Source organism: Achroia grisella, unplaced genomic scaffold (assembly GCF_030625045.1).
Source record: "Achroia grisella isolate CSIRO2021 unplaced genomic scaffold, CSIRO_AGI_Agris_v1 utg109, whole genome shotgun sequence".
Taxonomy (NCBI): Eukaryota; Metazoa; Arthropoda; class Insecta; order Lepidoptera; family Pyralidae; genus Achroia; species Achroia grisella.
Window position 1 is genome coordinate 4,267,498 of NW_026712573.1, and position 23,445 is coordinate 4,290,942.

Genomic DNA, 23,445 nt, shown 5'->3' on the forward strand with positions numbered 1-23,445 from the left:
AAAAATTCGCGCACGTGGGTCATACAATAAAGATGAGAAGTAGTGCGTATTTGAGGAGATTATTTTATTCAAATACCGAAGTTCAATAAAGACGGCCGTGAACAGCATCAAATATATTACTGCCAGACAGTAATATATTCGATTATCTGTACAAAAGAAGAAATTGTATTCCCCAATGTACGCTCTGTCATCTAGACAGACATCGACAGACCGTAACTTTTTTACCAACTATTCCAACGCTATTGGGTGTGTTGGTCTTACAGTCTCTCCGAATGATAGGGGCCTGTGCAGATTGCATTCAAACCTGCAGGACTTATATAGCGCCTAAAGCCCATATCTTAGTTCTCCGGAATGACAATGTTACCAACGGACGTCATATCACAGTGACCATTCATCCCCCATAAATATTTAAACCGTCATAAAGGTACATGAACGGACTATTGTGTACGTAGCTGACTATCTATTTTTAGGGTTCCGTAATACAATGTGAAAAGGAACCAACATGCAGAGTGTGCTTTTAAAAATTGCAAAAGTAAAACATTGATTTTTAATGTTCGTTTTTAATACATATTATTTATATTGACATCCGGATTTTAACACGACGGAACGACGAAATATGTTTGTTATTATTCGTATTAACAATATAAATAAAAATATATTTGTAAGTAACTGTTTACGTAACTAAAACAGCAATTACGGGGGTAAGGGATTGCTAGTAATGTTGATTAATAACCCCATTGCTAACAATATACCATGTCAGGTTGACCTCCACAGTGGTTTCCCCTGGCTGTATGGGCTGAGTCCTTTTGCCTTTCCCTAAAAAGGGAAAAACAGAAACAAAAAAAAAAGTGGTTTCCCCTGGAAACCGTCATGTTTAATTCCTGGTGAATTTGCCACGATGGGCTAACTGACCCGACCTCATACTCATCTTATCATCCTCCACTGGTGCCCAGCCAACGTGATATACGTAGCGCAGGCGAGTGCACCATTTCATTATCATAGCAATTACGAAAAAAAGATCAAAGCAATATTATATTCAATTTGTTCTTTTGTTTTTTTTTTTGTTAAGATATTTATCGATTGAGAAAACGAACTGAGTATCGAACCTTATGGAACAAGAATAAGTAACGATGAACTTCTAGAAAGTATAAGTGATTTGGACTCGTGCCAAATGGTGTTGACGTAGGAATTACATCTTTATCATCTTATGCATGTTGGCTCTCACCTCGCAGTTTTCTGTTATACAACTAGCGATCCGCCACGTATTCAGACGACTGCGTTTATATATTATAAATATCTTTAATATCTTTGTTAATGAAATAGCTTGTTACTTGCTGCTAATGTTTGAGAGAATTTTTAACGTCAATAATTTCTTGAATTTATTATAATATTTACGTGTGTTATAATACGAAATGAAAAAAGAAATGTTTAAAAATTTAACTCTCTTCAGAATTAAAGTTGCCAATATGATCATAATTAAAAAAATTACATAATTCGACTCCATTATCTAGTTCTTTTTAATTTTCTTCCATACCTTTTACTCCATTACTTTTTTAGCATTAGTTTGTACAGAAGAGATAGCTTGAATGTAAAGAAAGCCTTTTGTACATTTTTTTTCTTTAAATTTGGGTGCAACTTGGGTGCAATGAAAAGTGTAATGCTAGAGTCCCAAACTAAATTGAGCTTGTGTTATGGGTACTAGACAGTTGAAAGGTATACTTAGACAATAATAGTCATGAATATAAATGTTTGTACCGTGCGAGGAATTGAACCCACAACCATGGGAAATAAAGCAGTATACCGCTGGATCACCGAGACCGTCATAAATAAATAGTATTTTGTTACAATTTAGTACAGAACTTACAGCGAGCGATCGACTTTGTAATTTTATTGTGAAATGGTCCGAATCTACAATGGGCCCTTCACAGTTCAACGAACAAACATAAAACGCTTAAACATTGAGTAATTTATTCGTAACGCAATTTTGTTGACACAACCAATGCCTTTATTGTAATTGTCTGTCTCCAATTTCAAACGACAATCATTTACCTTATCGCCATATATTTCTTTGTTTCAGAAACAAACAGTTTTACTATGTTGTTAGTATTTAAGTACATAAATATGAATTACTTATAGCAAAACCAATACAGATATCCACGGGATAGAAAAGATATCGAAAGGGCTAAACAGATTTGAATAAATGTTGGTGCAAACATTACATAATCGTATATACTAAAAGCACTGAACTCTTAAATTGAACTATACTACCCATTAAAATTAGGTAGTTAATCCTCTATGATGTAAAAGAAAATTTGAAGCATAGTTTTTTTTAACAATCCTGCATATAAGCTTCAAAACCCGACTTTATAATAATCATAATAGGGTTTGATTTATTTTGTTTATATATAAACTACATAGCTACCCGCTCCAGCGTCCCATGGATGTACATGTATTATACATATTAACCTTCCTCTTGAAACACTAAATCTTTAGCTAAAAACTGCTTTAAAATTCGTTACTTAGTTGAAAATACCTAAGCGAACAGACGGCGGAAACGATTTCCTTTTGTTAGATTTAAGTTTCTAATGTAACAAAACGCAATGTAAGCGCATAAGTAAATGATGTAACAAAACGTAATGTGCCATCTTTGTATGATTGGTTGTAATTAAAAAAATAAATAAACCTCTCTTTGTCTGAAAGTCAACGTGTTTAAATACCTTTTATACTATGTAAATATACCGAACCTGCAACCGAAACAGTTTACAAAGTAAGCTACTTGGCAGCTGTGATAGATAAGACTGAGGTGCCCACGCAGACGACTTTGTTAGTTTTAAGAGATAAAAGTGATGTAACCTTAACTAAGGAAGACCTTATAATGAGGCCATTAGTCAAAAAACGTAACAATAACGTTCTATGAAAGATGGAAGGTCGTTAAAATACGGTGGTTTTGCTGACTAAGCGATAATGAAATGTATTTACGCCTAAAATGGTACCTAAAAGTAAAAAAAAATGTGTTAATTAGGTGTACTTACTTTTAGTTAGACGGCTTCTTTTGTACAGTTTAAAAGCAAAATACTTGTAGAGAGTACTATGAGGACTGGTCAATATTATGATGATAAAAAAGTTACAAAACAAATCTTAACTTTAGAGTTCTCATTTTCGGAAAAATATTATCGTATTTCAACTATGACTCCCTTTAAAATACATATGTAATTTAATCCTTTAAAAAGATTACATATAAACAATCAAATGGAGTAACTTGTGTACTTTTTATTTTACAGTTCTAGCATTATAAATTTTTTTATAATTGTGGTGGGGAATGATATTTTTTAAATATTTTATTTTAGTGTAATTTCATTGAACAAAATACTGTAATATGTTCTATCTTATTAAATTTCTATAAACCAAGCGGTTAATATTAAAAATCTATATTGTATGATTACAATGTTTTTTTTTTGCTACAAAAAATAATGATGCCCAGAGGCGGTATATCGATTAACAGTTTTTTGGGAGTATATTAAATTGAACAAAAATGTTCCGAAGTTATAATAGGAGAGAACATAAACACGGACCTCTGCCAGGGCCCCCGAGGCTCTACACCAAACCCTTCTGGTAAATAGCGCGTATCTGTAACAAAACAAATTCTTTTCATGATACTGGAAAAATATTATTTCTACATTGCTATGAAAAAATATTGACTTCTATTAGTTATTTGGTACCCGTAGGAATAGATTAATTTAATTTGCCACTAATAGGGTCGCTATGTAATTTTTTTAAACATACACACATTTTCCTTTTGGTAAGTGTAATTTTGATGCGTCGAACTGTAATTCACACTTAGCTTTACTTTGATTTATCAGTACTTTATTTCACCAACCATTATAAATAGAGGTAGCCGGAATCACCATTCTATTATACTTCATACAAAACCTTTCACAATATAAAATTGTTATGTACGTGTTGTCACTTCATAATGTGTAAATTTCACATAAAATTCAATCTTCAATCTAAATCGGTCCATCCGTTTTAGGGGGGCCTTAAATTAAACTTGTGGATAGATTTGGATGAAATTTTGTGTGCATATTTTCAAAGACTTCCCGGAATGTTTGAAACACTTGCGGGGAGTACAACGTTTGCCAGGCCCGCTATTACTTTTAGCTAATTTTAAATGTTAACATGAATATAAATATGCATATTTATTTACGTAACTATAAATATTTTTTATAACACTTCTGATCCGTTGTCGTAAACAGAAACGGTTTTTGTCTGTATCGCCAGTCCTAATCGATATATCCCAGCCATGTTCACGTACGACGTGGCAATTTCACGTAAGTGACCCTTACGTTTTACGATAATCCCAGTCCAGTCTTGGTGTTTAGTGTTGGATAAACGTAATGGCCACGTTGGTACTATACAGCTCTATTTACATCAACTGAGTTGTACCTACTAAACATATACAGTACACCCTTCGTTTTAGTTCCATAGATTGACGGCCTCGGTGGTTTAGCGGTTTAGTATATCGCCTTACTTCCAATTATCGAATCGAAATGAGGACCCCATTTTGATTCCCTTCCTATCGATCCCCCGTTCGATTCAAACGGGGATCATAATTACGACGACACCTGAGTCAAAATTCGGCAGTGCCCTCAACCTAAAGTCGTATCCATCAGCCAGGAGTTGGCTTTCAAACGATCCATAAATCCTTTGGTAGGTTTGGAGTGCCATCTGTACTGGTCTATATCGACCGGTAAAGTAATATCCGTGTAAAGCCCTATAAGTCCTTCCGCGTGCCATCTTCAACAAGCATTAGAGTAGTCCGAAAGGGTTCGATTCCTCGCACGGTGCAAACATTTGTATTCATGTCTATAATTGATTATATTAGTCTTAGCGTTCTCTATGTGAACATATTTTTTTAAATTATAGAAAGTCTTTTCCCATAATACGGAATGTCATAAATGTATTAATGACTAGAAACAGTAAATTAGAAATTTAATCAGCAACTGGAAATTCTAAACACGTGTGAATTATGTAGAACAACTGTACGTCACAGCAAACGGATCCGTATGAAGTAGGTCACGTGTTTAGTTGTACACAAACGTCTCGGAGGGGTTTGTATATCCGCCAAGGGACGAGGGTGTGCGGCCCACGTTTCTAGTGACTAGCGCTGTTGTGTCTAAAATTAGACTTGGTGTTTTAGGTATACGAATTTTCAGCTTTCGCACCTGGTTGTTTGTAGTCTCTATTTTTTTTAATAATGACGTGTTTGTTTCAACGGAGACTTAAGAATATAGTCACACAGTTTTTGTATTGGCCAGTTTTGAACTCGTCTTTTAGCTGTAAGCCACTGTAGTAAACCACTAAATCACACTGATCCCTTTTCTTTATTCATGCAACAAGTAGCAATTGAAATATATTTTTAATCGACTTCAAAAAGTAGGAAGTTGTTAATGGGTTTTCTATGTGAACAGACATTGATAACTGTATTTTGTTTGAAAGATGGTGCTTCTTGTGTAGTCCATATAAATATCAGCAACAATTAGTAGTTACTGCGATTGAAGTCTTTTTTTCATGGCCTGAAGTAATCATGTTCCAAATTACGTGACAATTGTGGTGTTGACTTAGGTTGGCAAAGGGCCCCCAGTTAAAACTACTCCAGGGTCATAAGTCCCAGAAACTGCTTGGAATTTCCCTTTCTACCACATGATGGACCCGGCACCCACACGGTGAATCCATGGAATGCTATGTTCGTCTTTATGTACTAGCATATATAGATATATATATGTATTGCAAACTAAAGCTTAAACATAACTTTTTATGTATAAAACGTGTACCACGAAAATGATATAATTATACCACTACACATTTCTCGCTCCCCTCTATGGACATGACGTCAAAGGATGTTTGTACACCAAAGATATATTTATCCGACTCATTTCCTTTTGAGATTTAGCGATTAGTAATTTTATAAAAACAAAATACAAAGTAACTTCTCAAAGCGCCTAAAAATAGCGAAAAGGTTTATGTTCATAATTTATTTTGGGTTAAATTTAATTATGAAATAAGCTTGAAGCATTTACATCCCTAGGCAGCTAAGGGTTTTAAGTAACTATTTAATTTCTTAAATTCTGTTAGGAGGTGAGCCTTTAGTTCAGAGATTAAATTATGAAGTAGAAATTAGCGTGCGCCTAAAATGGGCATACATAATTTGTATAACGAAACTTACTGAATTTGTAAATGGAATGGTAAATAAGCTGAAATAAAAAACGATATTTTGTGCGAAATGTGGTGTACACAATGGACATATAATTCTACACATTCCGTCTTATGCAAAATTTATTTGAATGATTCTGTAAATAATGACATAATTCTAGATCTCACTTTTAGTATATCATTGTCATCATATGTCAATATCATTCTTATTGTTATGTCAACATACGAATATTATCCAATCCTTCACACATATTCTCAAAATCTTTTAGTGAATAAAAACATCTTTCTGCTGGCGAACCTTCTGATGGTATGTTTGTCTAGATACCACTATATCACAGACACCCCATCATCATGTGATGTCTGAGATACCCCTCTTGTGGTGCCATTCAGAAGGATTAAGATCTAATTCTCTCTGTAATCTTCGTGCCACTTTCTGATTCTTCCACTGAAACATAATTTCTAACAGCCAACTGCTCGGCTGTCTAAATAATAATGAGAATAAGAACAATCTCATTTATTGTCCAATTAATTTGTAAAATTCCGTTTTTTGCCCTGAAGCTACTTTGTGCGGTTATAAATTCACAATGAAAAGCAAACATCAAATATCTTTGTAAGAGGAAAATTTAACATAAACCAACCTCGACCTATATTTTAATTTATTTTTGTAATCGGCCCACTCGCTAATTTTATATATCTGTAACGTCTTCAAGAGTACTTCAATTTGAATTAATCAAATAGAATTATAATTACTTTCGCGATAAACGTGATACAGTAGACTAAGTTTTAAATCAAAGTTGCTTGGCGTCAGAAACAAATAAAACAGAGGAACATTTCTCTGTCTGTGATTTGGAACGCTTGACCACAGATCAATATAGTCCCACCCAACGTAACAGATCTAGATCTAAACTAGACACATCTACTGTTTTTATATAATTGGAATAGATCTGATGGCGTGTATTTAGAACGACAAACAAGCCCACCTGCTGTCAGTTTGTTTGCCATCCAATTATATAAAAACAGCAAGAACAGCATGACATTATTATATAACGCCTCATGCGTTGCCATTTTGGACGACTAAGAAGTTATGCCTCAATACCTTGTAATTTAACGACGTTTTTTTTTTAATATATTGTGGAAAATATTAAATGACTGTAGACCCGCCCGAGTGGTAACAAGTGTGTGTGTGTGTGTGTGTGGGATTCTTACTCGGTGCACCTATAATGACCATTGCCGAATTCGCGAGGTCGTATTAGCATTTACTGTCTTAAATTAACCCTTCATCATAAACGTTTTATAATACAGTAGCTACTCGCCCCGGCTGTACATGTATTATCCTATGGGGAAGCGGTTTAATCTACAGATGTATGAACAGCCGCTTCCCCTGCCACTCGCGCTGCCGGAAATATTGCTGGGCGACAACTGAGCGAGAGGGCTGAATGTAAAAACACGCTGCTACTCGCGGACGAAAAACCGTCAATCGAGGGAGCGCCGGGCAGCGCAAGTGGCAGCGCCAATGGCATGGGAAGTGTTTCCATTCTCGCACTGCTCACTTCCCTGCCAACTCGGGCTGAATGCAAATTGGATATTATATATATATAAACCTTCCTCTAGAATCATTCTATCTATTTAAAAAAAACGCTACAAAATCCGTTGCATAGTTTTAATGATTTAAGCACGGACAGACAGCGACAGCGACTTTGTTTTATACTATGTAATAAAGAGCTGCTTGGCTGTTAAAATAGACACGACGAAGGACTTTTTACGAACCCTACTACCCAGGTTAACGTAATATACAATATGAAAATATATTGAAATGAGTTAATGCTCATTTTAATATGTGTGGAATGGATTCTTCCCCTTTGTGCGCCTACAATGAAGGTGACACAACCCTTACATAAGAGCGCCTCCCTCGCAATTAGTAGCAGTGGATAACCTTGACAATACGAAGGTTAGGTACAAAGCTATCGAATGTTTTTATGTATGTGTTGTATACATAAAATATTTTTGCTACCTATGATTTTAATACATATATTTTGATGATTGAATTAAGTTTATCTAACCCTTGTTCAAGATTTGGGAGCGGCGTAATATCTTTTTTCTATATTACTTTTGGATATGTCTTTATAGTTTATAACCGGCTGACTGTTGGTAAACATGTGAGATTGCATTTTGTAGGTGATTAAACCATCACTTATGCTATCTAGTAAAGACATAAAAAGAGGGGGAGGTGGAGAGAAATATTAATACTTAGGAGTATTCACAATTCCACCATCCGTTACTTACCAACTTCCTTTACTCAACTTAATAAGTAAAGGAAATAATAATAGTAAAGGATTTTGTTACCTGGAAACATTTGAAGGAAGTGTACTTTCTTCCTTCTAACTCTGCAATAATTGATGGGATATTGGCGAGAGTCCGGGACAAGTAGACCTTATGTTATTTTCCACTACATTAAAAAAGCAGGTTAATAAAATGCGTCAGAAAAACGTCACCTCTCTACCACCCCTTAGTAAACAAGGTTGTATAAACATCAACTTCCCTTGTACCGAGCTCGAGGCGAATGCCATGGTCGGCCAGATTTGTGACCTTGTTCCCATAAATATAATCCACGAATATGCTTTAGGGAATCACTGGTTTTGCTCAATTTATTTTCAGTGTTGAATTTAGCCTTGATAATTCTTGTATCCAAACATAAATGGGATCGATGATGAAATTATAATTTATATCATAAATAAACGTTTCAGTACTATACTACTTGTTTTTGGAGAAGGGATTGTTAGTAATTGGAGTTAGTAACTCATTGAGAGCAGTGTACCGTGTAATGTAAGCCTCCACGTCCTGGAACTCATCTTGGATAATTTGTCACGAATTTGCTACAAAGGTTTAACTGACGATACTTTCTTCAGAATAAAGTAATATGCTACGTTCCTCTGATGCTTCGCTAGAGTATATCGCATGCTGGAGCATCATTCCATCGTCTAATTTTTTTGGCAAGCTGGAGCATCATTCCAATATTTATAAATTAAAATGACACCATTTGCCTGGATGTTACAAAAGCTATTTGATGACAAACTCCTTCAGCTAAAATTTAATTAAAAATAATGTACGACCTTTACATCGAATCTTAATTGGATATTGGGTATAGTAGCACTAAAATTATGAGCAAATGTTGGCACATAAAACCTTTCCCTAATATTTAAGCCTGTTAACAAATCATGTCACCTCTCGAAATATAAACAAATGATGAATGGGTTTTGTAACAAATTTAAACCCCATTGACTCAACTGTCGCACTGCGGATATGCGGCTGAACGTTTCCTAGCATGTACAGTTATGCAGCATGTACAATATAACTATATTCCATGAAGGTACAGTCAGCTTTATATAGATCGTAATCATCAGTATTGTTAGAAGTATCCTAGGCGGTACAAGTTCAGTTTTATGTATAACTAGTTATATACCGCAGTGGTGAGGGAATACTGCCTGTGTTACTTGGTGATAGTGAAGAGTTGTAGATCTCTATATTTAATAGAAGATTTTTTAGAATCGGAGATTTTTTAGAAATTCATTTAGGCTTATCCATTATATAAACAAATATACCTCCAAAAATAATCTTATTATTAAAACATTTTTATTTTTTATCATATTAGTGCAGATATGATTATTTTAAATTATCGTTGCTGAATCATTAAAAAAGAACGCGAACTAAAATTGTTTAAGAATAAAAACCTATGAACTGAATTATAAACACTCCTAAAGGGGAAAAATTATTCCCAAGACTGATAACAGAAATAATGTTATTCAACGCATAGAGTTGTTTTATTTGCAAATCATTAGAGGGTTCACCATTCATATCAACATTCACATCGATAACTATTATTCCTAGTTACCGTGTTTGTATAATGCGGTGACAATCTATATCACGAAAACATCGACGTAGTTGTCAATCTATAAATATCGATGTTTTTGATAGCAGAATAAACAATGAAACTAACCCCAAAACTAACCCCTTGGCGTATCAGTGCTCTATTCTTTTAAGCCACAAATGTTATTAGCAACGACTTTTTTATAATTATTGGCCAGTGCTACTTGGTCTTTTATTTAGGCCACTGCTCTCAATGTTATTGAATATTTAATCAAATACAAATTCACATTAAAAATCATTTATCACGTAGGACATTTTAGCCGCTTATGAATATCAAATGTTTTATATTATATATTTTCCCTACCGTCCAGTATATAGATCCAATTAAGTAGAACTGACAAGAAACTCAATTGAATTACTTTTTTTATAAGCTAGTTTAGTTGTAATATATATTTATATAGGTGTCAATGTCTAACATTGAATGATAATCACGTGCATGAACAACTATTGCCATGCACGCTCGTCATTCAAGGAATCGTTTAGTGAGGAATAGGCTTTGCTCAGTAAATATGATTTAACAGATGTTTTGTTTAAGGATTTATTTAAGTGTAATTCCAGTATATCTTTTGGTATCTTATTGTAAATTTTTATACTTATTTCCATAAAAGACCTACTATCAATGTCGTCGATATCAAAATATCGATGTTTATTCAATACCGATTTTTCCTATACTACTGTTACAAGTTCCCAGAATAAGCACTTAGTGAATAGCTTTCACTCTGTATATCTAATCCTCTCAGCCGAAACGTTACGATGATATGGCAGAAATAAAAGGCTCTACCTGAAATTTTCCTCCCACTTGTTGTAACGATAGAAAAATGGATTGCCACTGACTCAACAGAATTTTTATATTAAGTGACGTATAAACTACTCATGCCATAGAACAACCCATTAACGTTTTACTGCTGGGTTTCTCTCGTCATAAAGAAAATAATATGCCATTGAATTCACATATTCTAAAATGTATGTATCTTTAGACTAGAAATAGCAAGGTAAGTGGTACAGTGTACACCAGAGTCGCAATGTGTGATATCTGTGGTGCTGTTCTTGGTGGAGGTAGAGGTAAACGATTTATATTAAACTAGCTGTACACGCGACTTCGTCCGCGTTGAATATAAATTTATTTTTCTAAAATAAAAGTAGCCTAAGTTACTCCTTGTTACATCAGCTACCTGCCAAAAGAAGTCCCGTCAAAATCGGCCCAGCCATTCCAGAGATTAGACGGAACAAACAGACAGACAGACAAAAATTGTAAAAAATGTTATTTTGGTATATGTACCAAAATAACATTGTATATTTATATTCATATGCATACAGATACTTCAATTTTATTTATATTTATAGATATGTGCTAAATATAGTCATGTCATCACGATATCGAAAGTACATAATGGCCTGATTATCCTGTCTGGGATAACCACAAAATGATAGAAATACGTACAAAGAAATAAATGGAATAAGAAAGAAAGAAAAGAAATTTATTGTCAACTTATAATGAATATATAAAATAACAATAAAACTGTACAAAATTATACATAAACGGTATTAATTGGCAATATAAATACATGACGGTGTATTTATAAACTTTGACATACGATCTTAATGAGTTCTAAGAACGGCTGGAGTAATTAACGCAGTCTTAGAAGCCAACATTGAACATAATGAAAGGTATATCAATTAAATTCTCATGAGAAATACGTAAGTCAATAAATTATATTAAACTACTCGCTCGCCGCGGCTTTACACTGGTATAAAGAAAAAGAAACAGAAAGAAGTGTAAAGACACTACTTGACCCGTGCAATTTCGTCTCTGTAATCCCGTAAATTTTCTTTGTTTTTTCCAACATTATTCCTTGCTACCGTTATAATAACGTTGTGCAATATAGCCTATTGCTTTAACGATAAATGAACTCCAGCGCTAAAAGAAACCAAATTGAATCAACAGTTATTGAGATTAGCGCTTTTAACCAAACATACTCTAACTTTATAATATTATTGTTCGTTATATGTACAGTTATATGTTGTATTTGTGCATTAAAGTTTAAATAAATAAATGAATATTAGTACAAATAAAATTAATAAATTTATCGGTAACACGTAACAATTAAAACAATGTAAAAAAACAGAACGTCGATATTATTCAACATGGTAAATTTCAATTTTTTTTTTCATTTTTATCACACAAATAATCATAGAGCCATTTACAGGTGCACTGACATATGCTTAGTTATATATATGGTAATCGATTTATATAGATTAGCTAACGGACTGAATAACGAGTAGACGTAATGTTGCATTTGGCCTATAGCCAAAAATCATGCTGTAGTTTCATTATTGCACCATTTCCGTTTTGTAGTAGATTCAATCTAAAGTAACCAGTATTTCATCTTACCTTTGCTAGTTAAGATTATAACGATTTTTTTTACTTTCACTGGATGTTTATTTTTCATAAATTTTTACAATATTCTTATGGGGTTTATCTGGATTATATTTATGTGTATTTAATTAAATTGCAGAGTAAACGTTTGATATAATTTAATTTTCTAGGAGACGCGCTGCCTATACAATATGTTTATATACGTATACAGTCATATTCTGGCCAAAAATTAGTAGTTAGTGAAAATTACCACATCTAGGTAATCAGCCAGTTTGGTCAAATACGATAAGTGTCATCGTTGTATTGCCTTTATTGGTGATTATCTGAATTGTATATATTCCATCCAATTTATTCATAGATATATTAATTTTGTGCATAGGTTTAAGCAAATTGTCGCATTTTGCTTAATAATAAACGTTTTTACATATACGATTTCTACATAAAGATAGATATTATTACGAGAATAGAGATAGCCTATCTTATTTGGTATCTAAATACATTGAGCACTGTTTTAATTATACCTTATTTGCTAATTTAACAAACACACTTACTTTTATTATATTACTAGCTGTTCTCGGGACTTCGTCCGCGTGGAATTTAACAAAAAAGTTATTTAGAGAATTTTTTTCGCCTAAGTTACTCCTTATTACATCAGCGACCTGCCAATAAAAGTCCCGTCAAAATCGATCCAGTCATTTCAGAGATTAACCGGGACAAACAGACAGACAGACAAAAACTGTAAAAAATCTTATTTTGGTGTATGTGTATTTATATTCATATGCATGTAGTAAACGGGCACTCCAATTTTATTAATATGTAGGTATAGATTATTTAAACTTACTAGATTTTGTAACTATGTGATAATATGAAGAGAACTTAGGACTCATCTGCTGCTAAATGTACAACCATTAGGATGTAGATCATTCGTAACCCTGAAACGGCGCAGAGTAATATAATTTATTCAGGTCCGTACTTCATTGTAAGGATTATTGCGCTGATTGTAATTTTATACCGCGGCACGTCCATTACGGGAATGTGAAATGTTTATTGTGCTATTTTCGTAAGTTGCTTGTACGGACTGGTCTGCTCTGGCCTCTGTGACTGATTCATTTTATTACTTAAGTACCTATTTATTTTTACTATTGTGAGCTGGTTGCTATTTGGTTTTTTGCATGCACGTAATGATAAAAATATATTAATAACCATGGACAAGTCACTACAGTACCAAGCTAAGTAGCATTACGGCTACTAGTGATATAAATATGTACTTAATTCTTTTTGTAAATACATAATATACATAGAGGTGAGAAGGGTTTTTTAAAGGATGATAATGGAATGGTGCACTCGCCTGCGCTAACGGTTTACGCTGACGGGGCACCAGTGGAGGATGATAAGATGAACATGAAGTCAGATCAGTTAGCTCAACGTGACAAATTCACCGGGAATCACGATGAAATGTATCACGATGGTTTCCAGGAGGAACCACGTGGAGGTCGAACTGACATGGTACATTGCTAGCAATAGGATCATTAGTCCACATTACTAACAATCCTCTTCTCCCCGATGAGAAGGGTTGTACCATGTTAGGTCGACCAACACGCGGTGGTTCCCACTGGCAACCATAGTGATTAATTCCTGGTAATTTAATCACAATGGGCACACTAACCTAACCTCATACTCATCTTATCATCCTCCACTGATGCCCCGCCAGCGTAAAATAAAACCGTTAGCACAGGACAGTGCATATTATCATTATCATGCATTAATGATAATGATAATATACACTGATATTTTCTATATATATCATAATTAATATATATAGAAAACACCCAGACGGATACAAACACTAATCTTAAATACAAATGTTTGTACTGTGGAAGTGAATGACATACTGCGCCGACCCCAAATAATTGCATAAAGGAAAGGCAATGAATGATGATGACAAATATTATCAGTTCTTCTCATCTGGAAATCATTCCGAACTGACGGTAGATGTGACATACAATAAGAGTCTGTAATAGACCTACATGAATAAAGATTTTTTTAATTTAAATTCAATCTGAATTTTGTCTGAAGTGCATATTATCATTATCATGCATTAATGATAATGATAATATACACTGATATTTTCTATATATATCATAATTAATATATATAGAAAACACCCAGACGGATACAAACACTAATCTTAAATACAAATGTTTGTACTGTGGAAGTGAATGACATACTGCGCCGACCCCAAATAATTGCATAAAGGAAAGGCATAAATGAATGATGATGACAAATATTATCAGTTCTTCTCATCTGGAAATCATTCCGAACTGACGGTAGATGTGACATACAATAAGAGTCTGTAATAGACCTACATGAATAAAGATTTTTTTAATTTAAATTCAATCTGAATTTTGTCGTAAATATATACGTTTGTACTGTGCAACGAATCAAACCCGTCGTGGTTTTGATTCGTTGCACAGTACATTGCAAGTAAAGCGATGTACTAAACCGCTAGACCACCGAGGTATTAATAAATTCTATATATGGGTATGTAGATGTGGTTAACTAGTAACCGCTAGATATGTAAGGTTATCGCATATTCGCGTCGGCGCCTGACCACCAGCACCTTGACAGCGCCCGTGCACTCGTGTACGTTAATATATCTCACGGTTCAGCGTCGGCACAACTGACCTCTATAGTAAGGATTTAACAGATGTTACTCATAGCTGTTACAGATCATTTGAACCTATGAATCGTTACAGATACATTTGCAGCAAGGGTATTTTTACGAATTATTCTAATGCTGCTATCCGCAGCTGGATTTACAGCTTCAACAGACGATAGAGGGGAGTGCATATGGCACCCACGGAAGGACTTGGAGCGGCTGAAGTTGGCCTTCAGCCGCTCCAAGCTTGACGTCTCCTTGTCTGACGATACGACTTTAGTCTGAGGGCACCGCTAGGGTTTCGAACCTCGACTCAAGGTGTCATAATTTAAACGGGGGATCGATCTGAAGGGGCGAAATGATAGTGAGCTAGTTTTTTTTTTAATATCTGATGACAGAATCCGTTCAGTCATTTAAACGTGATCGACTAACAAACAAACTCACGTTTATAATAGTATTATGACTAACGTCCCATTCCAATTTAGACGGGATTAACAATAATTTTTTATGATATTTTTATTTAATAGAATGTTCGTTTTAATTGACGGCCTGTCATATTTCTCAAGAACTCCAATGCGTATCTCGATTGGTATTTAGCCAGTAGGTGATCGATAGACTATAGGCATATAATGTAAACTATAAGTATGTGGAAGATAAATTAAATTCTAAACGGCCAACGATATATGTTATCTAATAATGTTAAAAAATTATTGAAATAGTTTGTCAACAATATCATTGATAAGTATGTAGTGGGAACCGCTAAGTTTCATTGACCTTCGATGTTGTTGTAAAAAGTACACTTAGATAATAACGATAATAAAAAATGTAAATATTATTATAACACTTTGGAGTGTATGCTAATTAAAATTATAATTTATGTTATTGCGGAATGAGGATTAAAACATGCTTCGTATATTTGTAATTCATGTAGACACTAAATTAGTTAAAACACATATTTTTAGCTATATAGATTTTGTACAAAATCGTATGCGTATACCTCTCTCTTTTATATTACAACCACCAAGCAGCTGGCTGTGTTTTGGTTTAAAGGATGAGATATGGCGGTCATGTTACAGTGTAATAACTAATGATATATTAATCTTCAGCCACGCCCGATGCAACTTCAAGTGTAATATAACATAATACCGCATAGGTCACGTATATACGCGAAGTTCCTGCTTAGAGTCAGTTTAACTGTCTTATTTTTTATTCACACATTTCGACTTAAAAATGTAAAGTTAGAACAATTATTTAAAAGGGCGACACGCAAGTTTCTGTCTCGATCTTATTGTAATAAGACAGCTTTCCGAATGAACGGTAGATTAAAAAATAAAGGATGACTATTCTGTACCATCGGTCTTCCTAATCGACTCTCAGACACACTACTATTCACATTCGTCGTTTATAGCGTAATGGCCGCATGACGTCAACGGTGTGCGGTAGAGACGACATAATTCTTCCTTCTCTCTCCCACATACATATCATCCTAAAGTACCTAAATTTATTTGAATAAAGAATGTTATATTCTATTCAACCTGACTCTTTTTTTCTGATAAATGATAATGATGCAACGTTCTGCGCAACGTTGCAAATTCACCAGGAATTTATCACAATGGTTTCCAGGGCAAACCATTGTGATTGGTGGACCTGACATTATATTAAGTATGTTGCTCACAAAGGGATTATTGTATTAGTCCACATAACTAAGAGTAGCTTTTCGCCATGACGTATTCCATATATATAATATACTATTCCCAATATTAATAATTGTGTGTAATTGTTACAGTTGACGAGAAAATCTTCTGCTGCCACGGTGGTCTATCACCCGACCTGCAGGCGATGGAACAGATCCGGCGGATCATGCGGCCCACCGATGTCCCCGACCAGGGTCTGCTCTGCGACCTGCTGTGGTCCGACCCCGACAAGGACACCGCCGGGTGGGGCGAGAACGACCGCGGGGTCAGCTTTACCTTCGGCACAGAGGTGGGTTTATACGTTGATGATGTAATGTCCGTAGTGTTGTTCGTGTGTAGGCGACGGTTACTGTTTACCATCAGGTAATAAAATAAATGGGGTATAAAACACTAAAAGGATTTTTCAATTCAAGACAGTAGTTTCTGAGATTGGCGCGTACAACCAAACTGACTATTCTAATTTATAAAATCAAAAATCTATATTATACAAGCTGTGCCCGCGGTTTCACCCGTGTTAAATTTCAATAAAAAATATGGACTGTGTTATTCTGATGCATAAGCTATATTACTGTAAAGTTTCATCAAAATCCCTTCAGTAGTTCTTGCGTGAAAGAGTAATAAATATCCATACTCACAAACTTTCGCGTTAATAGTATTATTAAGATTAGTATATTATATAATAATAATGATAACTCTGGACAATTCCCACAGCGCCATCTAGTTACAAGCTAAGCAAAGCCTCTGTTATTGGGAGTAAAATACAAGGTTTATACTTAAGAACGTAGTATAATGTGAAAATTGAAAAAAAACAAGGTGAACATTTTGAGTTGTTTTTTAATGTCACTTTATATTGTTTTTTTTTGTAAAGAATAAAAATAAAAAACCATTATCACTTAGGAGCATGAGAAATAGATAGAATATGCATAAAATATCATGAAAATCTGTCAAGCCGTTTCTAAAGAGTATGGTAACTAACATTGTGACACGAGAATGATATATGTATATAACATTAAAGACATGATTGCTGTAACGTTTCCAGGTGGTCGGCAAGTTCTTATCGAAGCACGAGTTCGACCTGATCTGCCGCGCTCACCAGGTCGTAGAGGATGGATACGAGTTCTTCGCCAAGCGGCAGCTGGTGACGCTCTTCTCGGCGCCCAACTACTGCGGAGAGTTTGATAACGCAGGTCAGTGTCACAGCAAGTAAATTTATAATATTCAAATTCAAAATGTCTTCAGAATTTAGTAGTACCATCCTGATCATCTGGATGAATGGCGGCCTTCCACAGTACGGTTTTCTAGAAACTTTTTGCCACGCACAACCACATTGTGGAATCACCTTCCAGCAATGGTATTTCCGAACCGATACGATATTGAAATTTTCAAGAAAAGAGCTTATTCCTTTTTAAAAGGCCGACAACGTATTGCAATTGCCCTGGTGTTGTGGGTGCTCATGGGCGGCGATAATCACTTACCATCAGGTGAGACGCATTCTCGTTTGTCCCCTCTGTTATAAAAAAAAAGAATTAAAAATATATATATAAAAAAATAGAAGAACTGAGAAGAAACTCAGCTGGTATTCTTTTCAAATTTTTTATTTTATTTATTTATTCATTTATTTCAGACAACTAGGCCCATATTATAAATACCTTATAGACTAACATACATATAATATAATATTTAAAAACTAATACAATAATATTGTCTGTGTGATCACGGCACTGAAGACGGCAATCTGCCACGGTAGCGCCGATACACCACACCTTTCGGCCAGTAGTATATTAGTAGTATTATTATTATACATGTCTACAATAATATAGATTAATTTTTAAATTCAAACTTGAGAGAATAGAGTGACCTATAATACATAAATAAATAACCCTGGACGATTAACACAACGCCAACTAGCCCCACGGTAGCAGAGTTTGTGTTATGGATACAAGACAACTGATAGAAATACTAGAGTTTTTTTTTTAAATACATATACGTAACATACATTGACAACACCCAGATTGTTTGTATCGGACAAACAATCATAGTCATACAAATGTTTGCACCGAGCGAGGAATGGAACCCGCGACCTTCTGAAGCAAAGCGGTATGTTAAAAACTGGACCAAGGCCGTAACTTACTAACTTAAATTAAATTACAGGATACCTCTAAGCACCTGACTTGTACTGTTGATTTGTATATAATATTTAATTGTAAGTGTACGTACACACAATGCAATACAGTTATTAGTTATTACTTATTTTGATGACTCAAGATTCTTTCCCATTCATATTAACCAGTTACTCGTCAGGTCAAATTCATAATTTATAACCCCAAAATTTGTTATGGTGTTCCAGGTGCCCTGATGTCCGTGGACGAGACCCTGATGTGCTCGTTCCAGATCCTGAAGCCGGCGGACAAACGCAAACTGTACTCCGGACTGAACATGGGCCGCCCCAACACGCCGCCGCGGGCCCAGCCCAAGAACAAAAAGAAGTGAGTCCACCAAATACCACGGCCGGTCGTAAGGGCCTTATAGTAATGGTGGGACGGGTTTCAATTGTGGATTCTTAAATAGTTTATATTTATTCATTTGATCTGCGTTAGAGAACGGGTTTACATAAAAAAATATCCTACCGTCTGTTTTTAATCTCGGAAACAAATAGACATTACCTATGTTGCCAGCTTTTAGCAATTTTTAAATAGGGCTGTGGCACCATCGAATATTAATTACCTATTTTTATAGGTTACCCATAAATGTTTATTTAAAACGCATCAACACAAAATTAATAATGTATAGGTATTAATGAATAAACTGTGGTATTGAACTAATTTTTTTAATTGACATATATTTCACTAAAACAAAGACTTATAAAAGAAGTGATCTTTGCATGGTGTCATATTCATTAAACATACACCTATTTAAAATATTTAGCTGCTTGAAAGAAAAGAAATGTTAGTTTGTAGATTAATACTGTAAAAACCACAAAAATTTGTTGTTTTTTTTGGGGACAACGATAAAAATACAATAACAGTCATGGAAACACAGATAATATTTCGAAAATATGTTATGCAAACTACGTATAAACCTTTAAGACTAATCGCCTAAAATAAAAACTTACGATAGAACAAATCAGTATCGAGGTAGTACATCACTACCTCGCTGTAGCTGGTAACATTTGATAATTTGACATTTACACCTGTCAATTTAGTTTCCGAGAGGACAAACAGACTATTACATTTGATGTATTATCCAAAGTCTCGTCTCATTCATGTTTGAATGGTCGTATCAGTTTTCACATAAAATAGATTCGATTCGAGAAATTGTTCTCCAATAATATCAATTCAACCATAAAAGTATGTACATTTGTACTAAAATATATATTCACATAAATAAACGTTTAATAATATCATAAAATTGCAAAAACTCGTACCTTATATTTAAATATACTAGGTTCCTCGAAATGCAGTAATGAAAACCCTAATTATAATACCTATCTTTCCTTTTCTTTCTTACATTTTAGTTTCATATTTCATTTAAATTAAATACCTGTACAGGACTGGGTATGTTACATTGTTTTTCTCAAAAACTTCAAAGATACATGAAGGCAAGCAAATACTGTTTTTTTTATGTCCATTCCCATATATTTCTACTAACATTGTTAATTTCATAGAAATCTTATCTATGAAGTTTTAACTAAAAATCTTGACAATATTCATATGTAGCGACAGCGAGGGTAAAACCTATCGTTTTTTTTTAATTCTTTTTTTTTTTATTTAGGCACTTTCGTCCATTTTAATGGTCGTCAGACCCATCGTTAGATGAAAAATTGGCCTTATTTTTATTAAAATTGGTTCTATAATCGCGAAGATACTTATAATTACTAAAGTAAAAATACTTATAAATAAAAAATTAAATGGGAATGGGACCTTTTCTTCTTTTTAAACAGAATTTGAAAGATATTGTAACTGGCAGGTTTTGGTTGATACTTGAGTAATTTCATGTTATGAAAAGAAAGTGAATTTGTTAAGGGACTTCAACATTATTTCAGTTTGTGATACAGGCTATATATGTATATATAAACTAAAGAGGGTATAAGAATCTGGCCGAAGACGGACCCAATCATAGTGTTTCGTAGACAATACCAATACTGTCACTTTCAATATCTTTCAAATGAGAATGAGAATCAATCCCCTGATTCATTGCCATTAAAATTGTCAGTGATTTCAACCTTAACACCATTTTAATAATGGTGTCTCCAAGCATGTCTCTGATGTCTCTTGTGATCTTATTCAACTACAGTGGAGTTTATTGTCAACAGAATTTTATATAGGTGTCTGTATAAAATTAATTGCCTAAATTATATTTTGTACAATGTTGTCTATCTCTGTCTCACCAACAATTCTATCGTAAGCAATTTGCTTCCATACTGTTAGCTATTTAAAATGGAAATATAGGGATAGAGAGAGAGAGAGAGATATGAGTAATAGAATCGCTAAATATAGGGTATAACTAATCTTCAGGAATAGCAGTATATGAATGCTTGTGGGAAGTGATCTGTTCGGGTTATGGTCACAAATTAGACTATTTCCTTTTGACAGAATTGCAATAGCATATGCTGATGGTCACTTTCTTTTAAATGTGGTAGTAATAATGCGCTACTTCTGCTCCGTATGACTATGGTACACCATGCCTTTTTTCTGTAATAAACACTGCCATAACAGAACTGAGCTTAGGAACCCATAGGATTATAGCTATGGTGAGACAGAAATACTTACTCAGATACAGATACATTTGGTAGATTTAGCAATATTAGATCTTATTCATATGTTATTAGATTCATTGTCGCTTAACGATAAACTCCACCGCATCTTTCCACTAAACTTGTGTTTGTTCTCCAGCTAATCGCCCGCTGCCGCCGACGACTTGCATGGATTCCCACTAAACCATCGTACGGACCGCCCCCCGTTGACAGTTGCAACTCGAATCGCTTCGATATGCTTCCAAACATGACGCGTCGCTTCCACTAGATAGAGACACCGACGAAGTATCGATACCTTTCATTATCGAGTACTTTTCTCTCGATATCGATACAAAAGTTATCGATGAACTCGTAAACGCATACTTATAATATCGGTAGTTTCGTACGCAATACTTTTATTGTGGTACAAGTTAGTGTTATTAAGAATTATCGAGTACTGACTCCCGATTATTGACTACGCGGCTTTTTTCGGCTGTTAGTTGGTTATTTTAAGTCTGTTACGATTAATATATTAAATTTTAGTAAATAAAAGTATGTGGTATAGGAAATTGTCTAATGTCGCGACTCTTTAGAAAAATATCGATACTTAGTCGATGTCGTGTCTCTACTATTAGGCTATGTTTGAGCGGCAACAGTATATGCCACATGTAATGAAAGTTAAAACCTATATTAAATACATTTAGGAATATTTTAAAATATAAGTTGTGGTTACTCCACCTTCAATTATCCGTAAAATGCGCATACAAGGCTATGGCGCTGTCAACGGTGTAAGTTTAAACCCTTAGATTTATATGGATTTACATTGTTATTGTATTAATTTTTAAATTATGAATTTTAATCAAGTATTATTCTAATTACCAGCATTGTGTTGCCCGCTCTCTACCAATAAGTCAGATAATTGAGTTGCATTGACAGTCCGTTGCTGGTTCCAACAGATTGCTGGACAATTCGGCGGCAAAACGGACCTTATTACAGTAGTGTCAAGTTATTTTACACATTGGCCGATTATGTGGACGACGTTTTAGTCGCCCGTGTGTAAAACCCATACTCAAAACTGTCGTACCCGCCATTCTATTGTGAAACTGCCTATGTTGCATGTAGTTATAATTTTTTTTACTATATTTTTTTGATTAGTGGCAGTTAGATGGCGCTGATAACTCCCTGTGCGCGTTTTTATTGTGGACAGATGGTTTATGAATGTTGCAGAAGTATTTGTCTGTACGGATGTCTGTATGATTGCTGTCATGTACGCTTGTGTTGCATTGAATATAATATTAAATTAAAATTAGGATAAACCTCGGTGTCAACGTCGACGGCCTCCAGACGCGTCTCTCGAACGTACAACGGTTACAAGCGATTTTTAGTTGCCGGTCTGCTAAAGTGTATATTTTATTTTTGTGCGACAACTGACGCATGCGCGTTTTTTGTTATTTTACCAATTTAATTAGTGTTAAGTTGAGGAGGCGTTGACGCCGAGCTTAGTTTCAGTTAATTCGATACGTGACCCAAAATGTAAGAAACATTGATGAAAAATGGAGTAAAAACATATAAGTAGTAAGCGTAAATATTGTAAACAACGCATAGAATATTATGAACAAAGTATAAAGTAATGTTATGATAAGCGTCCACATCTCGGACGCGAATTAGAACTTACCAACTGCTTGTATTATCTCATGTGACCTGTGCAATTGTTTAAAAATGTTTGTTATTTATATACCAAAAGAGAAATTTTGTTAAAATTTTTATATCGTAATCATGGTATGAACCGGGGTTACACTGTCCGGGGCCTACCTATCGACTTAATAACCAGCCAGACTTTTCTCCATTT

At 34.5% G+C, this 23,445-nt stretch overlaps 1 protein-coding gene across 1 annotated transcript in view; it reads left to right on the forward strand.

The window, feature by feature from the left end:
* LOC131847681 (serine/threonine-protein phosphatase alpha-2 isoform) overlaps positions 1-22,035 on the forward strand; it is a 55,162-nt gene extending 33,127 nt beyond the window's left edge. Inside the window, exons 5-8 of the mRNA XM_059197312.1 lie at positions 16,957-17,153; positions 17,904-18,051; positions 19,212-19,350; positions 21,757-22,035. Coding sequence (XP_059053295.1) covers positions 16,957-17,153; positions 17,904-18,051; positions 19,212-19,350; positions 21,757-21,760 — 488 coding nt within the window. The 3' untranslated portion in view covers positions 21,761-22,035. The remainder of the gene's footprint in view (positions 1-16,956; positions 17,154-17,903; positions 18,052-19,211; positions 19,351-21,756) is intronic.
* Positions 22,036-23,445: the final 1,410 nt, after the last annotated feature.